The sequence below is a fragment of the Rhinopithecus roxellana genome, chromosome 17, assembly GCF_007565055.1.
Source record: "Rhinopithecus roxellana isolate Shanxi Qingling chromosome 17, ASM756505v1, whole genome shotgun sequence".
In the NCBI taxonomy this organism is placed as follows: domain Eukaryota; kingdom Metazoa; phylum Chordata; class Mammalia; order Primates; family Cercopithecidae; genus Rhinopithecus; species Rhinopithecus roxellana.
The window spans coordinates 5,439,559-5,462,156 of NC_044565.1; the positions used below are offsets into that span (position 1 = coordinate 5,439,559).

General features: G+C 60.4%; 1 protein-coding gene across 2 annotated transcripts in view; it reads left to right on the forward strand.

Annotated features, from left to right (window-relative positions):
• ZC3H3 (zinc finger CCCH-type containing 3) overlaps positions 1-22,598 on the forward strand; it is a 102,675-nt gene that overhangs the window by 20,387 nt on the left and 59,690 nt on the right. For both annotated transcript variants that reach the window (XM_030921559.1, XM_010385504.2), the window contains exon 4: positions 12,750-12,903. In XM_030921559.1, coding sequence (XP_030777419.1) covers positions 12,750-12,903 — 154 coding nt within the window. The remainder of the gene's footprint in view (positions 1-12,749; positions 12,904-22,598) is intronic.

Consider the following 22,598-nt stretch of genomic DNA (forward strand, 5'->3'; position numbering starts at 1 on the left):
AGGGCTGGAGTGGCCCGGGAAGGGTGCTCTTATCTCCTCCCAAGTCAGGGGAGCCTGCCCCCAACCTGCCCTCTCCCAGGAGACGTCAGTCCCCTGCCAAAGAGTTCTCAGCCTCTTTTTTGTTCTGTTGAGGAGGATACCCCACCTGCCTCTTCCTCATGGTGGCCCCTGGGAGCATTTTCATGATGCTGGCCATGCATCCAGGACTGGGGCTGCCTTGCAGAGCTCTGGGCACCCCCACTGCTCCTGCCTTCTGCCAGGGCTCCTCCTTGGGCCCTGAAGAAGCCTACCCAGCTCCATTGTGCCTTCGTGTGGGAAGGAGGTGGGTGGGGCGAGCAGTACTGTTTCAGTCCTGCCAGGCCTGGGGGGCGGCCCTAGGCAGGCTACGGAGTGGGTTGCGTCTGTTGGGATGGCATGGGGCTGGCGGTCTGGCTGCAGCTCCCCTGTGGCACCATCGGGCTCTGAGGTGCTGGGCCGTGGCTTCCCACACGGCAGGGCACCTCTGGACTGCGGGGGTGTTCTGCGTCCCCTGCAGTGCAGCCTTTGGGCCCATGATGAGTCCTGTGCATGGGATGGAGTGGTGGCCTTGGCTGCCCTGGGGTCTGGTCAGGTTATTGTCCCCAGGTGGCCTGCCCGTGGGGCCTGCGACTGTGAAAGGTGAGGTGGGCTGCTCGCCCCATGCTGCTGTGTGGGCCGCTGTGGCCCATGTGCACACACAGCATGGCATGCTCACCTGTCCTTCCCGTGGGTGCCAGTGTGAGCACACGTGCACACTGGTCAGATCTTGCCCGCCGCGTGGGGCTGCCTCCGTGCCCCCTGAGCCTCTGTTTCTGCAGCTGTGAGGTGGGGTGCTCAGGACTGGGGTAACGAGGCACGTGAGGCTTAGTCATTCTTAACCTTTGCGCTTCAAGACACATGAGCTCATCTTACCGAAAGATGAGCTCCCAACCCCAGGTCCTGCCCACTGCGCCACGGTCTGGGCCTGAAGGCTGGTGCTGGCCCCCGTGGTTCTCACCCACCCTGCCCCGTGCTCTCCCGGAAGGCTGGAGCCCCAGGGCATTGGCCAGGAGTCTAGTTAGGGGGAATGGAGCTGGTCGGGGACCTGTCTGCAGCCTGCCTCCTCAGCTCCTACCCTAACCCACATGCGGGGCCACTGCCTGCTGGCCCTGTGCCCCACTGCCCCCGGTCAGCCGTCAGCACACTCGCTGCTACCCCTCCCCCCCCCCTTCAGAGGGTCGGTGAGTCACCTTCCTGGGAGGCTGGCATCGTGCTCGCTGCACCCTGGCCTGGCCTTAGCCCCCATAGGGTCCTTTGCTCACTGTGCACTGGGGAGGCATCACCGGGAGGCAGGCATTGCCGCTGGGGCTGCACCCCGTGCTTGGGGATGGAGGATCCAGAGGAAAGGGGATGGGCTTCCCTCAAAGGCAATGGGCTGCCTGCCAGGCTGGTGCCACCCCAATCAAGGCCAGGGGAGCCTCTGTCCCTTGCCCCTGTGGCCCCCGTTGAGTCGGCTGAGGGCAGGAGCCCCTTGCTGCCTTCTCGGGGTCCCCAGTTGCACGTTTGTGTGTCCCAGAGGGAGCACAAGCTGTCGAGCCAGTGTCCCTGAGACTGCGATTGTGGCTCCCACGCACCATCTCCAGCCTTGGTGGGCCTGACCCCAATGCTGTGGCTGCCAAGACCAGCCCTGGAGGAGGCCCTCAGGGCACACCTGGTGCCTGGCACCCACGACCTCCCCTCTGCGGCCTGCCCACTGTCCCACAGCCATAGGAAAGGCCCGGAGTGGCCCAGAGGAGAGCAGCATGTGGCCGGGGAGTCCTGACAGCCTGCAGTTTCTGAGCTGGACACGCGGTTTCTCTCAGGGGCTGCTGCTTTCTGTAGAGGGTGTTGCCAGGACTCTCTCCAAAGAGTCTTTCTTGGGCTGTGCTCAGAGGAAGCAGAAGAGGATTCCTGAGAGAAGGCCGTGCCACATGGCGGAGCTGGGTCCTCGTGCCACCCGGCAGCCCTTGGCCCCAGATCTGTTCCACTGACCTTGGGATCCAACCAGGCCCAGCCATGTGAAGGTCAAGGGTGGGCTGGGAGGGAAGGGCTTGGGACTTCCTGGGTTAGGCTGAGGCTGTTTCCAGTCTGGCCTGCCCAGTGGAATCTCTGGGGTCCCCCCAGGCAGGAGCCTGACTCTGCGCTAGGCACCCTGGCTCTGGAGCTGCCTGCTGGCCCACAGCACCAGCCCCTCTTGCAGCACCAGGGCCATGGCGTTCATGCAGAAGGGCTGGGGGCCCTGGGGACCAGAAGACCTGAGGCTCTGCTGAGTGGCCGCCTCCAGGTCCAGTACCCTGAGACGTGGTGGCCAGGGCCTTGGGGCTTGGCCGTGCCTCGCCCAGAGCCTGGAGCTGCTGTCCTGGCCCAGAGCAGGTCTGTCCTCTGGGGGCTGCTCTTTTGCCCTCGAGTGTCTGGGTGCCCCCAGTAACTACGTGTGCAGGTGGGGCAGGGAGCACAGGTGGGTCTGGAGATTTGGGGAGGGAGCTCAGGTGCGGGGCAGGCAGGAGCTGGGGATCAAAGCAGAGACAAGGTGAAGAGGCGTTCTCAATCCAGTCAGAGCTCCCAGCCCTGGGAAGGGCCCGTCCCAGGTGCCTCTTATGGTGAGACGGGGAGCAGGTGAGCTGCAGGCCTGGGGTTCTGGGCACACAGGCTCTCTCCAGGCTGGCCGGGGCTGCAGGCCGGTGGGGAGAGCTTGGGGAACATCGTTCACAAAGCACGTGCCCTGGACCCCAGTCCCCTTCTTTGTGAAGTGGGGATGGAGCCTGGGTGCACGCCTGGCCGCACACACGTGGCCGGGCCCAGGCCCAGCTGTCTTTCGCTGCAGCCTGCATACCCTGAGCCTACCCCACCTGCTTGGAGCGTGACCTGGGGTACAGGCCCAGCTTGGTCCAGTTTCCTCCTGCTCCTCTGCACCCCTGCCCAAGGCCTGCGTTCACCCTTTTTGGGATCTCCCTTAGCTGCCTGCTGCACTGTCTCCTCCAGCTGTGGAGGGCAGGGAGGCCCCCTTTCTTCCCCTGCACCTGAGGCTAGGTAGAGCTGTGGGGAAGAGGGGAGGAAGCCCCACTCTCCATAATCTATAGCGACTGTCACAGAGCAAACTATTCTCATTTCATACAGGCGGGTCAGGTGCCGGCGTGCGATCGATGGCTCGCGCGCAATAATTACAGGAACTAGTAGCTTGTGTTGCTTGAGTGACTTTAAGAAGAGTAGGGTCTCAATCTTCCCTTTAATAGGGCTCTGACAGTCCGCGGCGGCGGCTTTGGTGGTGCTGCATCTTTGGCTGACAGTGTTGTCATTAAACACCAGGTAGTGTGGAACAACAGAGAGCACGGATCCCACATGGGGGGACCGGGCGGCTGACAGCGGTCATTTGTCATCACCGAGCTGCCCAAACTCAGACTGCACTGCGAACGGCTGCTTAGGGTGACTTATGGCCCTGTCGGGCTGCTGTTGTGATTTGATAATCCGTAAATGTTTGTCAAAGATGAATTCCCAGATCCCACGGGGCTGTGGCCCAGGGATGCGAGGCCAGGGCATGAAAGCTGAGGGGCCATTCTGTCATGTGGCCGGCCACGTGCTGCACCCACCTGGTGAAGTGCTGGGGCCCAGCCTCCAAGGCAGTCCTAGCAGGGCTCTCAGGAGGGGCCGGATGCGCCTGCTCCTCCTCTCTCAAGGCTGGAGTCCTCTGCCGTCTCTGTGGTGGGGTGAGCATGTGCATGACAGCGAGTGTGTGTGTGTGTGTGTGTGTGTGTGTGTGTATATATATGTATATGTGTGATTGCAAAGTTTCCTTTCGTGCTGACGAGGCTTTGAGGCAAGTTTTTCTGCCAACGTGGGATTCTGGCAGGGAGGGCCTAATGGCGGCAGCGAGCAGGTCTCTGTGCTCCACCCTGCTGAGCAGCCTCAGGGCGTGGGGCCAGAGGGTGTGAGGTTGCCCAGGACGACCCCAGCAGCCCCGTGGCCCTGCTCCCGGCCACCACCACACACAGGAGCTCCTGCCCTCCGTCTGCAGCGTTTGAGGTCCTGGGAGCCATCACGCACAAGAAAAGTGAAGTGATTTATTAGACTCATAAAAATTCATACTTTGTGGTTCCAGTCATCTCACATCTGAAGCTTGTTAGAGCACGGTCCTGGCAGCTCCCACCGCGCCAGCGTGGGGGCAGGGCACTCACCAGCCGCCCCCTGCCTCGGCTGCCATTGTGACACATTTAGACAAATGGACGGGCCTGAAGCACACGCAACCACGCAAGGGGAGGGCCGGCAGCGGTGGAGGGCCCAGCCGTGTCACCAGCATACTCCCCGAACCTGCAGGGCCTGGGCTGGAACCAGCAGGGATGGCTAGATGCCAGGGTGCTGAGTGTGGGTGGCCCCTGGGGCTGACTCCAGATGGGCAGTGAACCTGTGACAACACAGCCAGGGGTCTGCCCACATAGATGGTGGTCCGGGTGCGCAGGTGGAACGGCCAGTGTTTCCAGCCGTCTTGAGTGACACAGGTGGAGCGCCTGTGCAGGGGCAGGTGTTTCCAGCCATCTTGAATGACACAGGTGGAGCGCGTGTGCAGGCGGAGGGGGCCGGTGTTTCTAGCCGTCTTGAGTGACACAGGTGGAGTGCCTGTGCAGGGGCTGGTATTTCCATCCTTCTTGAGTGACAGGTGGAGCACCTGTGCAGGGGCCGCTGTTTCCAGCTGTCTTGAGTGACACAGGTGGAGCGCCGGTGGAGGGGGCTGGTGTTTCCAGGCTCCATCCCTTCCAAAGGCACCCGCAAAGGCTCCTTGGCCCAGCACCTGCCTGGCCCAGCTGTGCCATCTGTGGGCATCGTGGGCTGGTGTCTTCCTCTAGGCCTTGGCCACATTTCCACTGCCCTCAGCTATGGCTGGCATTGTGGGTTCTGTGTAGTGGCCAGGGGGGCAGAGGTACCTCCCTTCTCGTGATGGGGATGTTCTGCCTGACCTGGCCAGAATCAGGCAGGAGCCCTACCTGGATCTTTGCTTCCAAACAGTGGAGGAGCCTGGGAGGCCTGTTTGTGGGGAGAGGCTGAGCCTCCCGTGGTGCCCACTTTGATTCCACTTTTCCGCACAACTGCAGGGTCCCCACAGCCTACCAGTGCTGTCTGTGGGAAGCTGATGTCACGCATGACCAGCCGGGTTGTGCGCTCATCAGCACTAATCACTGCAGCCCCTCGCTGCGCCCCAGGAGCCCTGCCGATGACCCGCCTGGCTGGCGTGATGGAGGGCCGAGGCGTTGCAGGCCGGGGAGTGTGTGTGCGCCACAGGCTGGCTCCTTCCTGCCCTTCTCGGTGTCTAGGTGAGAAAAGCAGATGGGAACTGCCCATCTGTGGTCAGGGAAGAGAAGAGCAGAGGCTGGGCTTCTGGATCGGGGAGCGGGGCAGGAGCCCCGTGGCAGGCCTGGGCCCCAGGGACTGACCCTCATGTTTCTCAGAACCCAGCAGTAAGGACTGGTGAGTCCAGACAGTGGGTGCAGGGCATGGTAGGCTCCCTGAGCTCCCAGCATTCACTGAGGGGTGTGTCTACAGGATGGTGGGGGGCACTGGCCGGGCACAGGCCTCGTCCTGCGGGAGCAGACACCCAGGACCACAGTAGTTGCGGCGGCCGGGCCTAGCTGCACATGGGCCAGACAGGGAGGGGACTGAGGAGGGCAGAGAGAAGAAACAGACAAAAAACCAGGGAGGCTTTCCTATCCTGCCTTGGAGAGTGGCCTTGGAGAGTGGCCATGCAGCCCCTAACTTCACCAGGTGTCAGTAGAAATGAGGCTGTTGGTCCTGCAGATGGGTGCCCACAGGTGCACGTCCAGGCGGTGAGCCCAGCTCCTGGGTTGGGCCGCATTTGAGCTGCACAGCCTGGCTCAGCACGAAACTCAAGGGCCTGAGGGGAAGCGAGAGCTGGGTACAGGTTTGTGGGGTGAGCAACCCGGCCCTGTCCTGGCTGCTAGGGGTGAGAACCACAGGATCGGGAGTGACCATGCACGTGTGCTCACACCTGTGTGCATGCCCACCGCCCACCATATGCATGTCAGTCTCTGCGCGTGTGCTCCTGAGTGCACTTGTGTGTCCTGGCAGGATCAGGCTTGCTGTGTGGTGACACTAAGTGGACGCTGGCAGGCAGGCCTTGGGTGGGCCAGTGGCTCCAGGCCAGATCCACGGTAGATGCTGCAGACACTGGGGAGACAAGGGCCCGAGCCAGGGTGGGGTCTGCAGTGGCAACCCAGGTGGGAGTGGTGGGGACCCATGGCCTGAGGCTCCTGGGAGAGCAGGCAGTCTCCTGTGGACCTCATGGTGGCACTTGAGGGCCAGAGACCTCCTGTTTGACCTCACTGCCCCCTGCACATGGTGGACCTCGGGGAAGCCGCTCCTGATGGCCCCTGGGGTCTGCCCACCCTTCCTTAGAGGCCAGAACCTATGTCACCCCCAGTGTAGCGTTGGCCTCGCCACCTTCAGGACCTAGTGCGTGGAAGTGCTGGGGGTGAGCACCAGGCTACCAAGGTGGTGACCGTGCGGCCCCAGGGGACAACTCAGACTGGGCCAAACTTCAGAAAGGGCCGGTGGAGGGACCCTCGGTGGTCAGGCCCTGGTGAGCTTCGCTGGTTTCAGCTGCTCCACAGGCCTTCACCTTGGCAGGGCCACCCTGTCCACCCCCATCAGCCTTAGCAAAGGCTGTAGGAGCTGCCAGGCCCAGGTGCCTTCCAGGAGGTGCCCTGGACTAGTCCTGGGCTGTGCAGGGAAGGGCATCTGCACTCATGATGGGCAGAGCCTCCTGCCCCAGGAATAGCGAGAACTGTTACCTGAGCTGCCTTCAGCGAGAGACAGTTCTGCGAACGCTACCTCTGATTGGCTGCAGTAGCAGGCGCTGTGCCCCTACCAGGCCCGGGGGTCTGCACACCACTCAGACATACGTCACAGACATACGTCACAGTCTGAAATGCAAGAGCCTGGGGCTCTCGGGAACATGGGCCACATGCTGTGTTGGAGTTTTCATGGCTGTTTCTCCAAGAGCGCGATCAGCCGCTGTCAGGGACACTGCCTGACGGGACTCCATGAGCCTCCAGCGTGGGGCCTGGTGCTGGGTGTTCAGCAGCCTTGGTGGGGGCAGGATCACCTGCCAGCTGCAGCAGAGGAAATGGGGCCTCTGGGCTCACCTGCCCTGTCGGCTGGTCTGGAACTTGCCTGCCCCGTTCCCTGGGGCTCCCCCTGCTCCCCTGCCTTTGCCCCTCAGCAGTCTCCTAGCCAAGTTGGGAGGGGTGGGGGTGTGAGGGGCCTTTGAGCTGAACCTGCAGGGGTAGAAGGTGGGGCCTGCGCTTGGCAGGTGCTTCCTGAGGGCGGCGTGGTACCAGAGGCTGTGGAGCCAGCTGAGGCCGCGGGTGTGAGCATGGTGCCAGCCAGGCAGGAGTACAGGGTAGACCTGGCCCTGACTCCCAGTGCCCCCAGCTCTCCTCCCACACTCCCCGCCCCGACTTCCCCACAGTGCCTGGGCACCCCCTGCCCAGGCTGTCCCAGCCTCTTGCAGCCCCTACTCCTCTAGTCCTGGGCCTGTGCCCTGCTCTCTCCTTCTCAGGAACCCCAGGCTCTGCTCATTCCAGGCAGGCTTGGCTCTCCTGGAGGGGCACTTCCCGGGGTTCCGTGCGCCGCGTGGACGTCCCCGCGCCACTGAGCACTCTCCGTTGTAATCACAGCTCTAATTAGGCGATTAATCGTGGGAACTCTGCTCTCTGGGAGACGTTGCCTCGTCCCTGGCGCCCTCTTGCGGCTGTGGGGCTGAAGGCGCAACCCCCGAGCTCTGGGTTGGTCAGGCAGTGCCGGAGGGAGAGAGGAAGAGGCCTGGCCAGTGAGTGGGGCGGGGAGCGTGACTGGAGCTGTGTCGGGGGGCCTCGTGAACTCAGGTTTCTGGGAATGGCACAGGGCCTCCTGCCCTCTCTTTAGGCTGTGTCCTGCTTGGTTGTGGGACACTCAGAGCCCTACTGGAAGGTGCCATCCCTAGTCTGTGCTGCTGCCCGGCCCCTCCTGCCTCGTGCTCAGGGCACTGGGGCCAGAGACCTGGGCTGGCACAGAGTTGGCACCACCTCAAAAACTACAACAGGACTGGAAAGACACAGAACTAGGACACAGACACCAGGAGAAGTGGGTTTGCAGGCGTTTAAGCTGCCATTAGTCAGTGAAGGGCATAGGCAGTGTGGAGATGGTGAGGTGCCAGGGCAACTGTTGATAAAAAGCAGATCAGGTAATGTACAGAGAAGGTGGAATTGTCAGGAATTAGGGAGGGGGGGCCTGACTGGCTGGAATGCCCATGGCCCACAGCCATCCAATCACCCTGGGCAGCGCTGCAGCAGCCCCGGGGGCTGCACCTGGACTGGCCCTTCCCTGCTTGCTCTCCTTGCATGCAGGGTCTGGGCTGCCCCAGGCCTGTTCTGTGGGCCTGGCCCATTCTGGCTGCTCACTGCTGCCACTTCTCTCAGGAATGTGGTGTGGTGCGAGGTGTCTGGTGGGCAAGTCGACATCATCCCTTCATGGGCCCTACACCGTCCTGTCTGCTGCTGTGGGGGTGGCTATGGCCGATTCCAGCAAATTTTATGCCAGTCTTTGGCCTCCTGCTCAACTGTCCCCACTCCCCAGCTGGGTTGAAGCCTGCGGAGGCTTGGGGAAGGGGCTTCTAGAACCAGGGTACTTTCTTGGGCCAGCAGCCTGGCAGTGACAGTTTTGCTGTCTTTGCGCTGGGCCGGTCTGCACCAGGGCCCACTCTTGTGCCTGCTGTTTCTGGAGGCCTTGGTGCTCCCATCTCTGTAGCCTGCTGTGCATGAGGCCCAGGGGCTGGTGGATGCTGGCCTGGGGCCAGTCAGGGGCTTTCTGGGTCTCCACCTCAGTTGATGGGCGAGGCCCTGCCTGATGGAGTTGGTCCTGCTCCCATCGGCAGGCTGGGAGCTGGACAGACAGCTGGACAGCTCCCCGGGACACTCACTTTGGCCCTGGTGGGCTGCTGGACAGACAGCTGGACAGCTCCCCGGGACACTCACTTTGGCCCTGGTGGGCTGGACAGTGGAGTGGTGGAGCCGCCTTCTCTCCTGCTTGACAGCCTCAAACAGTTCTTTGCACAGAGTAGTAATTCTAGTTTCATCTTATTCATTAACCAATTGTGAAATTGGCAACTCATTTTCTTCCTAGTTATTTCCCTTTGAAGTTCCATAAAAATCTGAACTCTCCCTCAACTCCTGCTCCGCGTAAAACAGAGAAAGGCTGCAACCTCCATCTGATCAGATCAGCCATCTGTGTTGGAATCGTCCGAGGAGAGTGAGCTGGGTGGGCAGGGCCAGGCTCTGCAGGAGCAGATCATGCTGGGGGTGGGACCAGACTCCTGGACCCCTGATGGCCGGGCCTAGCCTCATCTGCCGCCATCCTGACGGTGCATCATTGGGCATGTGGTGCTTGGTACACAGGAGGGCTCTTGGGGTGCCTGAGGGCTGCCCCACCTGGCCCCTGGCCCGAGGTGGTGCCGTGTGCAAGAGCTCAAACCCTGCTGATGGATGGGCTCATATCCCATTCACATATGATGCCAGCAGTTTTTTTGTAGTTTGTCTTCCATTGCGGTAGTAAAGTTTTTAATTAGGAAAGCTAATGAGATCGATTAGTCATTAGGAGTGACCTCTTGATGGCGGGCGGAGAGGGCTGTGTGTGTGGGGCTGATAACGCGGGCCGGGGCATTGCCGGCAATAAAGGCGCAAGGGGCTCGACGTGCGCCGAGTGTGCCACGGGAATGCGTCACGTGGAGAAAAAAAATTACAGCCCTGGGAGTCTGTAATGAAGGGAATTAAACCAACATCCTATCTAAATAACATGATTATCTACACAAACCCCAGCCAGCCAGGAGGGATGGGCACCTGGGCCTGTGTCCTCAGGGAGGAGGGCAGAGGCCTGTTTCTGCCTGGGTCCTTCTTGGCCACAGAGCAGCGTCCTGCAGCCTCCCAAGCCTTGCCACCTGCCCACGCCATTGCTGCACACCCTGGGGAACAGGGCCCGGGAGGGACGCTTCCTTCCTGCAGCCCTGACTTTCTGGGTCTGTGTGCCTTTGCTCCTGCCAGCCGCTGGGGGCCCAGCTTGGAATTCATCTGCCACTACCCCTCTGTCCGGCTGTGCCCTGCCCGTCCTGGGTTGTCATGAGCTTGTCCGAGCTGCCCATCTGGGAATGACAGGGACTGCCCGTGGCCTGCAGGGCCAGGCTGTGGGGGACACGACCCTGCTGTGGGGGTGGGTTGCAGGCTAGAGCTCAGCTTGGGCCCACACTGGCTGCCGCCTTCCCACTGTGAGCCCCTCGAAGTGCCCCCACTCTGCTAGGGACTGTGGGAGAGGGGTCTATCTAGGTGACGTGCAGAACATACCTGCCCAGCCGGAGTAGGTTGTGACAAGAGGTTGGGGCCGCGTTATGACCGTGTGGTTTTCAGGAGGGGAAGTAACACACAGTACGGCAAAGAAGCCTGACCTGACTGTTGCCAGCACCGCGCGGGAGCGTGATCATGGTGCCGCCGCCTGCCAGGCCCTGCCTGCCCCAAGCTCCCCTCCTGGGCAGAAGTGTCCTAGAGTGCAGAGTCTGGTCCTGTGTGCAGTGGGGGCTGGGACTTCCTAGAGGACTTGGCATGTGCTGGACCTGGGAGGGAGGGCGAGCTGTGCTCCCCAAGGTTAGAGGTGGTTTTAGCCAAAGGGATGCTGTTCACTTGGCGACGGGGATGGAAATGGGCCAGGTCTGGGGGCTCCTGCGCTTAGAATTTGGGGAAAGAGGTTGATGAGGGGAACAAAAACCCCCAGGGCCTGAGTGTGGCCCAGTGTCCCTCCTGCCTTGCTTGGCCCTGCCTGGCCTCTGAGCAGGACTGCACCCTAGCTTTGTCGCACTGTGGCTCCAAGGGGGCCAGCATTGCCCCAGGCTCTACGTCCCAGAGCAGCAGGCATTGGGCGGCCTGGGAGGCTTGTGGGAAGCCGTGGTGGGAAGCAGGCTGCAGGCTGGCAAGTGGGTCACCTGGGCACTCTGGGGTTGGGGGTGGGCAGGTGGCAGCCCCGAGCCCTGGCCCCATGGCTGGCGGTGCTCCAGTGGGTGCCCTGACTGCCCAGGTGCCGAGGCTGGCCCCCAGCTTGGCCCAGGTGGGGCAGGAGCAGCTGGGCAGCCCATTGCTCTCCTCAGGCAGAAGCAGGGAGCCTGCAGCAGGGCTGGAAGGTGGGGAGGTCACCTCGGGGTAATTGATAACTTAAAGACTTCTTATGTTCTCCAGCGCTTAGTTGAAACAAGCTATTATTGATTTTTTTGCTGGTCTCTCTTTGCTTGTAAGACCTTGAAAATTCAATTGGCAGACTCTCTGATGTGGACTCGGGGGGGCTCTTGGGAAGGCTTTGATGCCGTGTTGGGGCCAAGTGTTCCTGAGTTGCTCCCGTGCAGGCTGACAGGTGCCTTGGTAGAGGCTGCAGCTTGGATGGTGCTGGGGAAACGCCGGAGGGAGGGGCTCTTTGCCGACATCTGGACAGGGCAGTGCGGGCAGGAGAGTGAGGGAGTCTGTGGAGAGATGGGCCAGAAGCGAGGCCTCCAGGAGGGACCCTGGCTGCTCAAGGTCCATTGTGTTTAGGGCTCTGGAAAAGAATTGGGGAAATGGTAACAGTTACTGGTCCTTTCCAAGGAGCAGGGTGCCTCGAGGGCTATTTGGCTGTGGGGGCCAAGAGGGTGTGTCCTGGGGCTTGGGGGCAGTCAGGGGCCCGTGCCCTGACTGGAAGGAGGTGAGGTCCCCTGGGCTGGGCTGGGCGGGGGCCTCCTGTGGGCGACCCTGAGTGGGGTGGAGGGGGGGCAGGAGCCTCCTGTGGGCGACCCTGAGTGGGGTGGAGGGGGCCGGGGGCCTCTTGCAGCAGCCCCTGAGCCTTGGGCTTCAAGGGGAGCTGTTGGGATGGCGGGCCTGCACCCACTACTGGGTTAGCTTTAATGATCGGGGCAGCCAGAGCTGTACACGGCAACCTGGGCAGCCAGAGCTGTACATGATGCAAGTTAGGCAATTAGATGCAACCCTCAAAGCTGTGGGTAAATTGCCAGCTATCAAGTGGAAGGGAACTCGGACAATAGATTCCTGTAAATTGCGTGAAACGTTCAGCAAGAAAAAAGCTGTTGTATCTATCACCCTGCAAAATGTTATGAAAACAGTGATTAAGTACATAAATCTGTCTGGGCATGGAGGTGAGGAGGTGCCGCTTGAGGAGGTGAGTGCTCCAGCAGCCCTCCCGTGTGCAGGGCACAGGCCAGGAGCCTCCCAACCCCCCACCTCTGGCTTGGGTGAGGTGGCCCATCTGCCTGCCTCACTGCCCTGCTGGGAGTCACTCAGCCACCTCAAGGCCGCCTGGTGCGGATACTGTCTAGGGGACTCCAAGGCATCCGCAGCTGCCAGGCCCCGGGCTTCTCCTGGTTTTCCTGTGGGCATTCCATTGCTTCTCCAGATGGCTAGGGGGTGTGAGGGGCCGGTGCCCACCTCTCCTAGGGGCTGCACTGGCTAGCTCCTGAAGCGTCGGCTGCCAGGCACCCTGGGGATATGTGTGCCACATGGGTTGAGAGTTTTATCCACGGGGTGATGGAGAGTCTTCAGGCTCTGGCGGAGGTGGTGGGCAGAGCTGGCTCTGTGGCAGCCTCTCTGACTCTGCCCTTGCCGACCTTCCCTGACCCATGTCTGTGCCCTGGGTTTTCTCTGCAGCATCCAGCCTGCATGCCGTGCAGACTCCGCCCACCAGCAAGGTGATCAAGACCCGCTACCGCATTGTCAAGAAGACGCCGGCCTCGCCTCTCAGCGCCCCGCCCTTCCCCCTGTCTCTGCCCTCCTGGCGGGCCCGGCGGCTCTCACTATCCAGGTAGGAAGGCTTCCTCTGGGCTCCTGCAGGCATGGGGACTGGGCTGTCTGGCCCTGCCCTGAGGGCTGCAGGGTAGAACCCGAGGGCCAGGGGGAGCTGAGCGCATCCCAGAACTGCTTGGCGTTTGGCTCGTTGGCTGGGGACCAGCCTGATTTTTCTGTGTCTTTAGCAATTTCTGCACCAAATACGAGGCCAGCCTGTGAATACCACATACACGTGAAGACGGACGTGCACACACCCGCACACACGCCCTGCTGTTCTCAGCAAGCCTATTAGCTGGTGAGGGCTCTGTGCCATGGAAGCTTCCGTGGCCCGGACAGTCAGGGCCCACGCCATGTGCTGACTGAGCATCTCTTAGGGAGAAGCTTCTGGTGGGAGAGGCTGGGCCTTCAGCGGCCTGTCTAGAAGCTGTCAATGTATGATTGTCAAGGTGGTGATGTGAGCTCCTCCTTGCCCTGCTGCTGGCTGCCTGCCTGTGGTCTGGCCCCCACTCGCACTCTAACCTTGATGCAGGCTGGGAGGGTGGCTCTGTCAGCGGGGATCGGCTTTTGCCTTCCTGGGGCCCCCACCCCAGGAGGCTTTGCCACCTGCTCAGTGGAGGTTGCTCAGTCTCTGGGCCTCAGGAGGCCTGGCCCTAGGGGATTGGCCCCTTCCTTTGCTGTGGTGGTGGTGCCTCATCTCCAGGATCGGGAGAGGGTGATAGCCCTGGCGGGAAGCAGACAGTGGCAGACCCCTCCCTCTGTCTTCTGACCCTCCCTGAGGGAGCCTGCTCCTGGGGGAGTGGCATGGGCCAGAGATGGTGGGCAGGGCCTCGGGGCGAGCAGCCATAGTCCAGGGAACGGCCACCCGCCATACCGTAGCTGTCTGGCGGTTCCCTGCTGCTGGCCAGAGGTTTCCAGGCCTGAGGCTAACTCCAGGGGATCCACCCACCAGTATGGGCAGCCCTATCTAGCTCTGTGGCCCTGTGGCATGTCAGCCAGCTGGCGAGCCCACCAGGCGGTGTCCTGCTGCCTCCCATATCACCCGGCCACACTCAGCTTGGCCCTGCTGCTGACTTTTCTGGAGGCAATAGCTGGAGTATATGTTAAATTAATTTTACTGCACTTTTTGTAATATTTTTGTTTTAAATAGATTTATAAGCATCTCGGGGGCTATTTCTACAAATTTATGAAGATAATTTTTATTCTCTCGATAAGGTTAAATTTACACCTGCTATTTCCATATTAATTCACATTGCTAAGTGGATCTAATTTTCTTCCGTTCTTCTATCTGTGAGCATGGCCTTTCCTAATGCAATTTCCCCCACACTAAATCACTGTGATCGGGAGTCATGATCGAGCTAAATTAACTTAAATTAATTTACTTAATAAGAGCCCCAGATCATCGGGAATGAGGTTCAGATTTATGGATTCTCTGCTCCTGCTCCCCGTCCTGTGGTCGTCGTCAGCCCGACGTCGAGGGTCCATCTCTCCCAGGGGTGCGGCCGGGGGCTGAGTGATGATTGTCCTCAGGGTGGACCCAGCAGGGCCTCTCCTTCGGGATTCTGAAGGCTGAGAAGGCCTCCGGTTTGGGTCCAGCTGGTCTGGGTCCTGTAGCTGGGCCTGCTCAGGAGGCCCTGATGGTGTTGTTGCACAGAAACGGGTGCCGGGGCCCTGGGGCTGAGGAGGCCGGGGGGAGAAGGAGGTGGCAGCCGGCCCAGCACCCAGGGCCTCCTGTGTGCCGTGTAGCTGAGAGCTGCGGGTCAGCTGAGAGGCTCCCTCCAAGCTCCCTGTTCTTCCAAAGCGAAGCCTGGCCAGCTCCCCTGCAGGGAGCGGCCGTTGCTCTCCGAGTGCCCTGGTGTAGGGGCTGGACCACAGGCATGGGTGGGTAGGAGGTGGAGTAGACCCCACCTTTGATGGATCAAGACCCCCAGCACCAGGAGCCTGAATTCAGCCCACCCCTGGTGGCCCTGGCTGTGGTTGGTGGCCATGAGCTCCAGGCCTCAGTGTCTTCTCTATGTGTGAAGGCCAGGCTGAGCCCACCCCAGGATGCATATGTGGCTAGGGAGGTGTGTGAGGGACCCTCCCCACTTTCCTGACCGCCTCAGCCCAGTCCTGTTCCACCCCTTGCCAGGTGTCTGGGACCCTTCGGGGCCTGAGCCCTGGGCTTGTGGGTGTGGGGATGCGGTGGGGAGAGTGTTGAGCTGAGGGGCACGACTCTTAGGAGACCTTGGGAAGAATGGCCACCAGCGGGCTGGGTCTTCCTTGCCCGGGGTCACCTGCGTCCTAGCATGGCTGCCTGGCCTGCTGTTGGCTGTACACATGCCTGGGCTCCGGGTTGTTGAGGCAGAAAGGGCCTGTCTGGGCCAGTGGCTGGTCTGGCCTGGCCCATGCGCCATCTCCCGTGCTCCATCAGAGCCAGGGCTGCCTGCATGTGACTGTACCCTCAGCCCTCCCTGGGCAGGCCCAGGCCACCATAGACTAAGGGCTGCCATGGAGAGAAAGAAGGCAGGCTGTCCTGCCATTTGGCTGGCTGGAGCCTGAGACCAGGGCTCTCCTTGGGCCCCAGCTCCCTCACCCATCCCTGGAGGGGCTGGCGGGCAGGCCCCAGCAGTCCTGGAAGCCATGGTGGTCACAGTTGGCAGGGGCTGGTGGACACGCGGGAGGGGAGGGAGGCAGGGTGGCTAGCTGCTGAGGGATAGCGCTGGTGTGGTGGTGTGGGATGCCCCTGGCCGGCCCCTCCTGTGATTGGAGATCTGGTCGCCCTGAGAGGAAGTCATGTGTATACTTGAGGCCTCTTCCCCTCAGCACCTCGGCATCTTTCTCTGTTGTTGAAGCAGACCCGTGAGTTCCGAGCGTGGAGCCAGGGGCTGCTCTCCACGAAGCCCCCAGCTCCTGGGAGATGGACGAGGCCAACAGCGCGCGGTGCTCTGGGAGGAGAGGGAACCGCTGGCAGAGACCCTGCAAAGGGACAGCAGTGGGGAGCGCAGCGAGGCCCAGGGGGCTCTGAGTGTCGAGGGAAGGCCCTGGGATGTGTGTGAAGGCCAGGCTGACCCCGCCCCAGGATGCACACGAAGATCCCAGGACTGCTGCTGGGAGTGGCTGAGCATCCTGGGCAGGGTGTGGTTGGGGGCAGCACAGTGCAGTGCGAACCTGACATCCTGTCCCTGCCAGCTTGTGCCATGGGAAATGGTAGGGTCTCTAGGCCCTGTCCTAAGCTGGAACCCCAAAGATGGAGGAGGGGGCAGGACCTCTGCCACCCCTGTCCTGAGAGGAATGGGACTGGACCCTGCCCAAGGTGGGGACAAGAAGCAGTAACACAGGCTTCCACAGTGAAGTTTGCACAGCTCTGCTGCTGACAACAGCCCTCACTTTGTCCTGTCTCTGTCCCTGTCTCTGGGACCTCCCCTCCCCTCTTTTCCCCTCCCCTCAGCTGTGATGCTCAGGGTGGGGACTGTACCGCCCTGAGGAGGCACCAGAGGGGGCCCCTCTTCTGGCCATGAGCCCCCAGGACCCCTCTGCAGCTCCTCTCAGCTTTCGGTTGGAGAGCCCCAGGCACTGAGCTATTGGCCCTAGCTCTGCCCTGGGCAGTGGGGAGGGCTCAGTGTGATTAGGCCTGTTCCCTCCTCTGGGAAGCTCTAGAAACTCCCCTTCCCTGCAGCCCGAGGGAGGGAGGGTGGGCAAGTGGGTGCCTGGCCTGAGCCTAGGCCTCTGCCCTGTCCCAGGGGGTGATTTGGTACACGCGACTTCTCTCTCCCTCTCCTAATTTAAGTAGAAAGTTACTGTCGGCCTGGTGGTCATGTTGGGTCCATGTGGACAGCATCGGGGCCCCCTGATGGCTGGGTTTGTAATAGGGGCTGGGGCCTCCCTGTCAGCGGCTTTCTCTGGGCCTGGACATGGAGGAGGCTGTGGGGAGATGGCTGGGTGCTGGAGGAGGCGGTGGTGGGGAGATGGCTGGGTGCTGGAGGAGGCGGTGGTGGGGAGATGGCTGGGTGCTGGAGGAGGCGGTGGTGGGGAGATGGCTGGGTGCTGGAGGAGGCGGTGGTGGGGAGATGGCTGGGTGCTGGAGGAGGCGGTGGTGGGGAGATGGCTGGGTGCTGGAGGAGGCGGTGGGGAGCCGGCTGGGTGCTGGAGGAGGCGGTGGGGAGATGGCTGGGTGCTGGAGGAGGTGGTGGTGGGGAGATGGCTGGGTGCTGGAGGAGGCGGTGGGGAGATGGCTGGGTGCTGGAGGAGGTGGTGGTGGGGAGATGGCTGGGTGCTGGAGGAGGTGGTGGGGAGATGGCTGGGTGCTGGAGGAGGTGGTGGTGGGGAGATGGCTGGGTGCTGGAGGAGGCGGTGGGGAGATGGCTGGGTGCTGGAGGAGGAGGCGGTGGAGAGATGGCTGGGTGTGGTGCCCGTCACATCTGCCCAGTACACAGGAAGGGGCTGTTGCTCTGGCCCGGGGACGCTGGGAGCTTACTGTACGGCTGCTTTAGGCGCGCCTTGGCCCTGCCACCGTGGTCCCTGAGAGCTGGCCCTGGCCAGCCCTTCCCTGGGCCCCAGGACTGCTGTCTTGAAGTGAAGCCTGTCCTGGGGGTGCCAGGCCGGGAGCCAGCCCAGAGGCTCAGAGGGCCTGGGACGCAGGGGTGCGAGGCAGAAGGTCAGTGAAGGGTTTTGGAGGAGCCACCCTGAAACCTCAGGCTGTGCTGCGGGGATTTAATTTTTTTGTTCTGAGATCTGTGGATTTGCCGGTGCCCTCGCCAGCTCCAGCAAGTTCATTAATCTGAACTGAAGCTGAAATGTGACTTATATCCCTACCTGCCTGTCACCTTTTTCTCTTTCCAAATTCATTGGACGTGAAAGTGCGAAATAAACAGAAGCCGCTGCGCGTAAGCAGATGAATCGGAGGCTTTTCCATCCTGACTACAAATGGGCCTGTCATGGGGCTGCCTCTCGCTGGGCTGCCTTATTTTATTTTATTTTATTTTGTGTCTGTGTGGTAAATCTTAAGTAATCTGTGCAGTTTTGACGAGGGTTAGGCCAGGATTTTGAAGGGCTCTGAAACGCTTCTCCAAAGTGACGCCTCATTAAAGAGGAATTCAGCCCGGGGAAGGGAGGGGTCCCCACCACAATGCTGCGCTCCCCATGGGTGTCTTCTTAATGAGCAGGTGTGCCTGCACAGCCTCCTGGAACACCAGCCGCCCTGCCCCGCCTCTTGCCAGTCTTCTGGTTTGGGCACTATCTTTGTCGGCTGGGGTCGTGTCACACGGTAGCACAGACTGGGGCTTCAGCAGACGCTGACTTCTCACAGTCCTGGGCCGGACGTTCGAGACCAGGGTGCTGGGCAGACTTGGTGTCTGGCGAAGGACTTCCTCCGGGTTTACAGACAGCTGTCTTCCCACGCATCCTCACATGGCCCAGAGAGAGGCAAGGAGAGCGTGGTGAGTGTGTGTGCACCCCGGGGTCTCTCATGAGGATGCTTGTCCCATCACGAGGGCCCCACCTCAGAACCATTTCACCTCATCACCCCTGAAGGCCCTGCGTCCTCACACCATCCCGCTGGGGCCAGGGCTTCAGCATCGGGTTTTGAGGGACACGAGCATTCAGTCCACAGCAGTGTTCTCGCCATCTTCTGATGTGCCCTGCAGGGTGTGCCAGTCAGAGGAACTTGGGATGAATCCTTATGTAAAACCAGCGCCCTGTGGCCAGGCATGATGGCTCACACCTGTAATCAGAGGAACTTGGGATGAATCCTTATGTAAAACCAGTGCCCTGTGGCCAGGCATGGTGGCTAACACCCATAATCCCAGCACTTTGGGAGGCTGAGGCAGGTGGACCGCTTGAGCCCTGGAGTTCAAGACCAGCTCAGGCAACATGGTGAGACCCCATCTCTACAAAAAGTACTAAAGTTAGCTGGGTGTGATGGCTTGTGCCTGTGGGTTCAACTACGTGGGAGGCTGAGGAGGCAGGAGGATCCCTTGAACCTAGGAGGTTGAGGCTGCAGTGAGTCATGATCATGCCACTGTACTCCATTCTGGGCGACAGAGCAAGACCCTGTCTCAAAAACAAAAACAAAAAACCCCAGCATTCCATCATGGCCCATCTCTGGAAACCCTGGTGTTGAATGTCTCCTCCAAACCTTATGTTGACATGTAACAGACATGGCCGGGTGCAGTGGCTCACCCCTATAATCCCATCACTTTGGGAGGCCGAGGTAGACAGATCACTTGAGGTCAGGAGCTCAAGACCAGCCTGGCCAACATGGTGAAACTCCGTCTCTACTAAAAATACAAAAAAATTAGCTCCTGGGCTTCCCTCACAGCCAGGAGCCTCTGTGGGGTCCTTCGGCGTTTGCAACCCTGGGCTTGGCAGTGGTCCTGGCCTGCAAAGGGCCGGGAAATGCGGCTTGCGTGGTTTCGGCAGCTCTCAGCCCCTTCTTGGGGGAGGCTCACGTTGGTGGCTTGTGTTTGAGCCATGGCTCTGCCTCTGCCCCGCCCTGTACCCCTCTGCCCCCGGTTCCCATCCCCCTTAGGCTGCTTGGTCCACACAGCAGTGTGGGGGCCAGTAGGTCCAAGGTGGTGAGTGGGCAGAACACGGGGTGACCCCCTCCAGTCGGGGAGGACAGGGCTGCGTGGCAGGAGGCTCATTGGGAGCACTGCTGCCTACCCTGTATGTCCTAGCACAGCTCTGGGGGCGGCCTGGAGCCACTACAGCCTCCACGGCCTTTCCTCACCTCCGTGGCAGGACAGCAGGCTGGGGAGGCAAGATGACTGGTGAGCGGGCCACACTCAGAGGCTGTGGGCTCAGGTCAGGGGGTCTGGGTGCAGGTGACCCTAAGTTCCGGGGTCTCCTGATTGCCCCCGAGCCAGGAGGGCAGGAAGGCTCTAGCACTGCAAGTTCTGAGAGAACCCAGCCTGACGAGGCTTCACACAGAGGGGTGGTGGTTTGGGTGGTGGTTTTTAACTGGGTAGGAGCCTTGAGTCTATTGGGTTTTGTGGGTGCTGTCACTCAGGCCAAGGTCTGGCTTCTTGACCTTCTTTCCAGGGTCCCCCAGGCAGGTGGCTGCAGCAGGCTGCATGACACAGCCCCTGCCTCAGTCCCCGGTGCGCGGCCCAGGTGGTTCCTGCCTTTCTCTGCCTTTCTCCTTGGCTCCTTCACTCGCATTTGCTCACCTGGTGTGTTGAGGGCCTGCCCTGTGTCTGGCCCTGCCTTCATGGAAGCTGTGGCACCATGGGGACTTAGGGACAGGCTTTTTGGGGCCTCTTTGTAGCTATGGTGCCTGCCAGGCAGAGAGGGGACTCTCTTGGGGAAGGAAGCAGCTGGCACAGCACTGGGGAGCCCCAGAAAGCCCTGTGGGAGGCACAGCGTGTTCAAGTGCAGAGACTTGGCCAGGCCTTGAGCTGCTGGCAGCCCAGGTAACACACGTGGCCGTACCAGACAGCCATGTAGTGATGGCCCTGGTTCAGCTTCTGTGTGGGGCTGCTGGTCAGCAGGTGTGAAATCTGTGTCCAGGCTTGCCCTGGCCCCTGGCTACCCAGGGCCCTCCTGACCACAGCAGTTCGTCTGTGCCCTGCCTTCCCCAGGACTCCACTAAGACCTCGGCCTATAGATGGCTGCAGTCAGCACCAAAAGACCACAGCTGCCAGGATGGGGCAGGGGCAGGCGGTGCTGCTCCTCGGCTGGTGCCTGTCAGAGGCGGGATTGCTCTGTAGCTCATGGCCCATGTGGACCCCAGGATGCCCTCCTGGCTTTATGGCTACACCTTTGGGGGCAGCTTCCTCCTGCTGCCCACCCAGCTGCAGGGATGAGGTGGCTGTGACTGGTAGCGGGGTTGGGGGGGATTAGGAAGGCGGTGCTGCTTGATGGACAGGTGGGTGCAGAAGCCTTGAGGCTGGCCTGGATGCTGAGTCTCCTGTCCTGGCTGTTCTGGGAACCCCTGGGAGGGAGGAGAGTAGCTGTGTGGCTCCTGGGCTCTCTCCTCTTTCCTCTCCTAATTAGCTTCTTGCGTTTAATTTTTTAGGATAACTTTTTATGTTGATACACTTTTACACTTACGGAAGTTGCAGAAATACCACCCAGGACTCCCTTACCGAAACTCACCAGTTGTTTATATGATATTTCATCGCATTTGCAGTATTGCTTTCTCTTCCTTTGTAGACGAGCTTTTGCACAGAAGTGGGAACCTTGGTGCCCCTGGAGCCTGGTGCTTTGGGATGTCTCTGTGACCACGTGCAATTCTCCAGTGCAGGAAGGGCTGGGAGTCTGGACAAGAGAGGCCAGCTGTTTTGTGACCCTTCCACTGGGCTTATCTGATGTCTTTTTGTGATAAGATGCAGATTTACCATTTTGGCGGGAAAGCCATGGCAGCACTGGTGTGGCCTCAGGCTGCCTGGCATAGCGGTGTTGGCCTGACCACTGGGTTTATATCATCCGGCAGTTTCTCTGCGGAGCACGTTACTTTGGGCGATTGTTGGGGAGAAGCGTGAGGACTGAGGGAGCATCCCGTTTCTTACTGGACTTCTGTCCACTCATTCAAGATGTTGGGCTCACTTTCCCACCTCTCCTTCCATCCTGTGAGCGGTGGCTTTCTCTGGCCCCTTTGCCCTGCATCATTGTTGATTGGCTTTAGCGGTGTGGACTCAGGAGTCCTACTCCACTTGATGGGCTGTGATCTGCTCTGTGATTTTCCTCCCCTTGATGGGCTGTGATCTGTTTTGTGTGATTTTGGTTCTCACTTGGTCGCAGCCTTGGCTGGTGGAAGCCACTTGAGGCTGGCCTGTGTCCCTTTGATGTGTCCTCTCATTCCTGGGCACGTCCTCACGTTCTGCACGGCAGGTGCTCCAGGCTCACCCTGGAGTCAGCTGTTTCTCTGCAGAACCCCGGCTCCTTGGGGTGCAGTGGCTCTCGGCCCGCCTTGGCCAAGAATCGCACAGCCACAGGTGTCGGTGGTGTTAAGGTCCTGGCCTGGGGGCGCACGCTGCTGCCCTCTTGAGTCAGAACAAGGGCATTGAGTGTCTGCTGCCACTCCCGTGCACACCCTCACCCTGACAGCATGAGTTCCACTCCACCTCTGCTGGTTCACTCAGCCTTCCCTCATTCCGTGTTCCTGACTCTTCTCCAGCCAGGAGACAGCTGCCGCATCACTCTCTCAGTCTGTCTGCTCATTTGCTCAGGCCTAGCACACAAGTTCCAGTACTATTAACAGATACCACGGAGCAAAGCAGGGCTGCTAACTAGGGGTCCACATTTGTTCACAGTTCTTTTCTAGGTAGAATTTACATACAGTGGGAAGTATAAATCTAACAGTCTATGCGTTCTAACAAATGAATCACCAGGTGCATTACAGGCTTGCACCTGTGATCACAGCACTTTGGGAGGCTGAGACAGGAGGATAGCTGAGCCTGCAAGTTCAAGACCAGCTTGGGTGACGTAGTGAGATGTCTGTTTCTACAGTTTAAAAAATAAAAAAAACAAAGAAAAGAAAAATTAGCCAGGCATGGTGGCATGCATCTGTACGCCAGCTACTCAGGGGGCTGAGTCAGGAGGATCGCTTGAGCCCAGGAGATCGAGGTTACAGTGAGCCATGATTGACATTGCACTCCAGCCTAGGCAAAAAAGTGAGACTCTGTCTCAGAAACAACAACAGAAACCCCAAAACGCATGCACCTCTGCAGCACATCCCTCGTTGAGATAAAGAACATCGCCATTACTCTTCTCTGTCCTCTTCCTGGTAGAGGC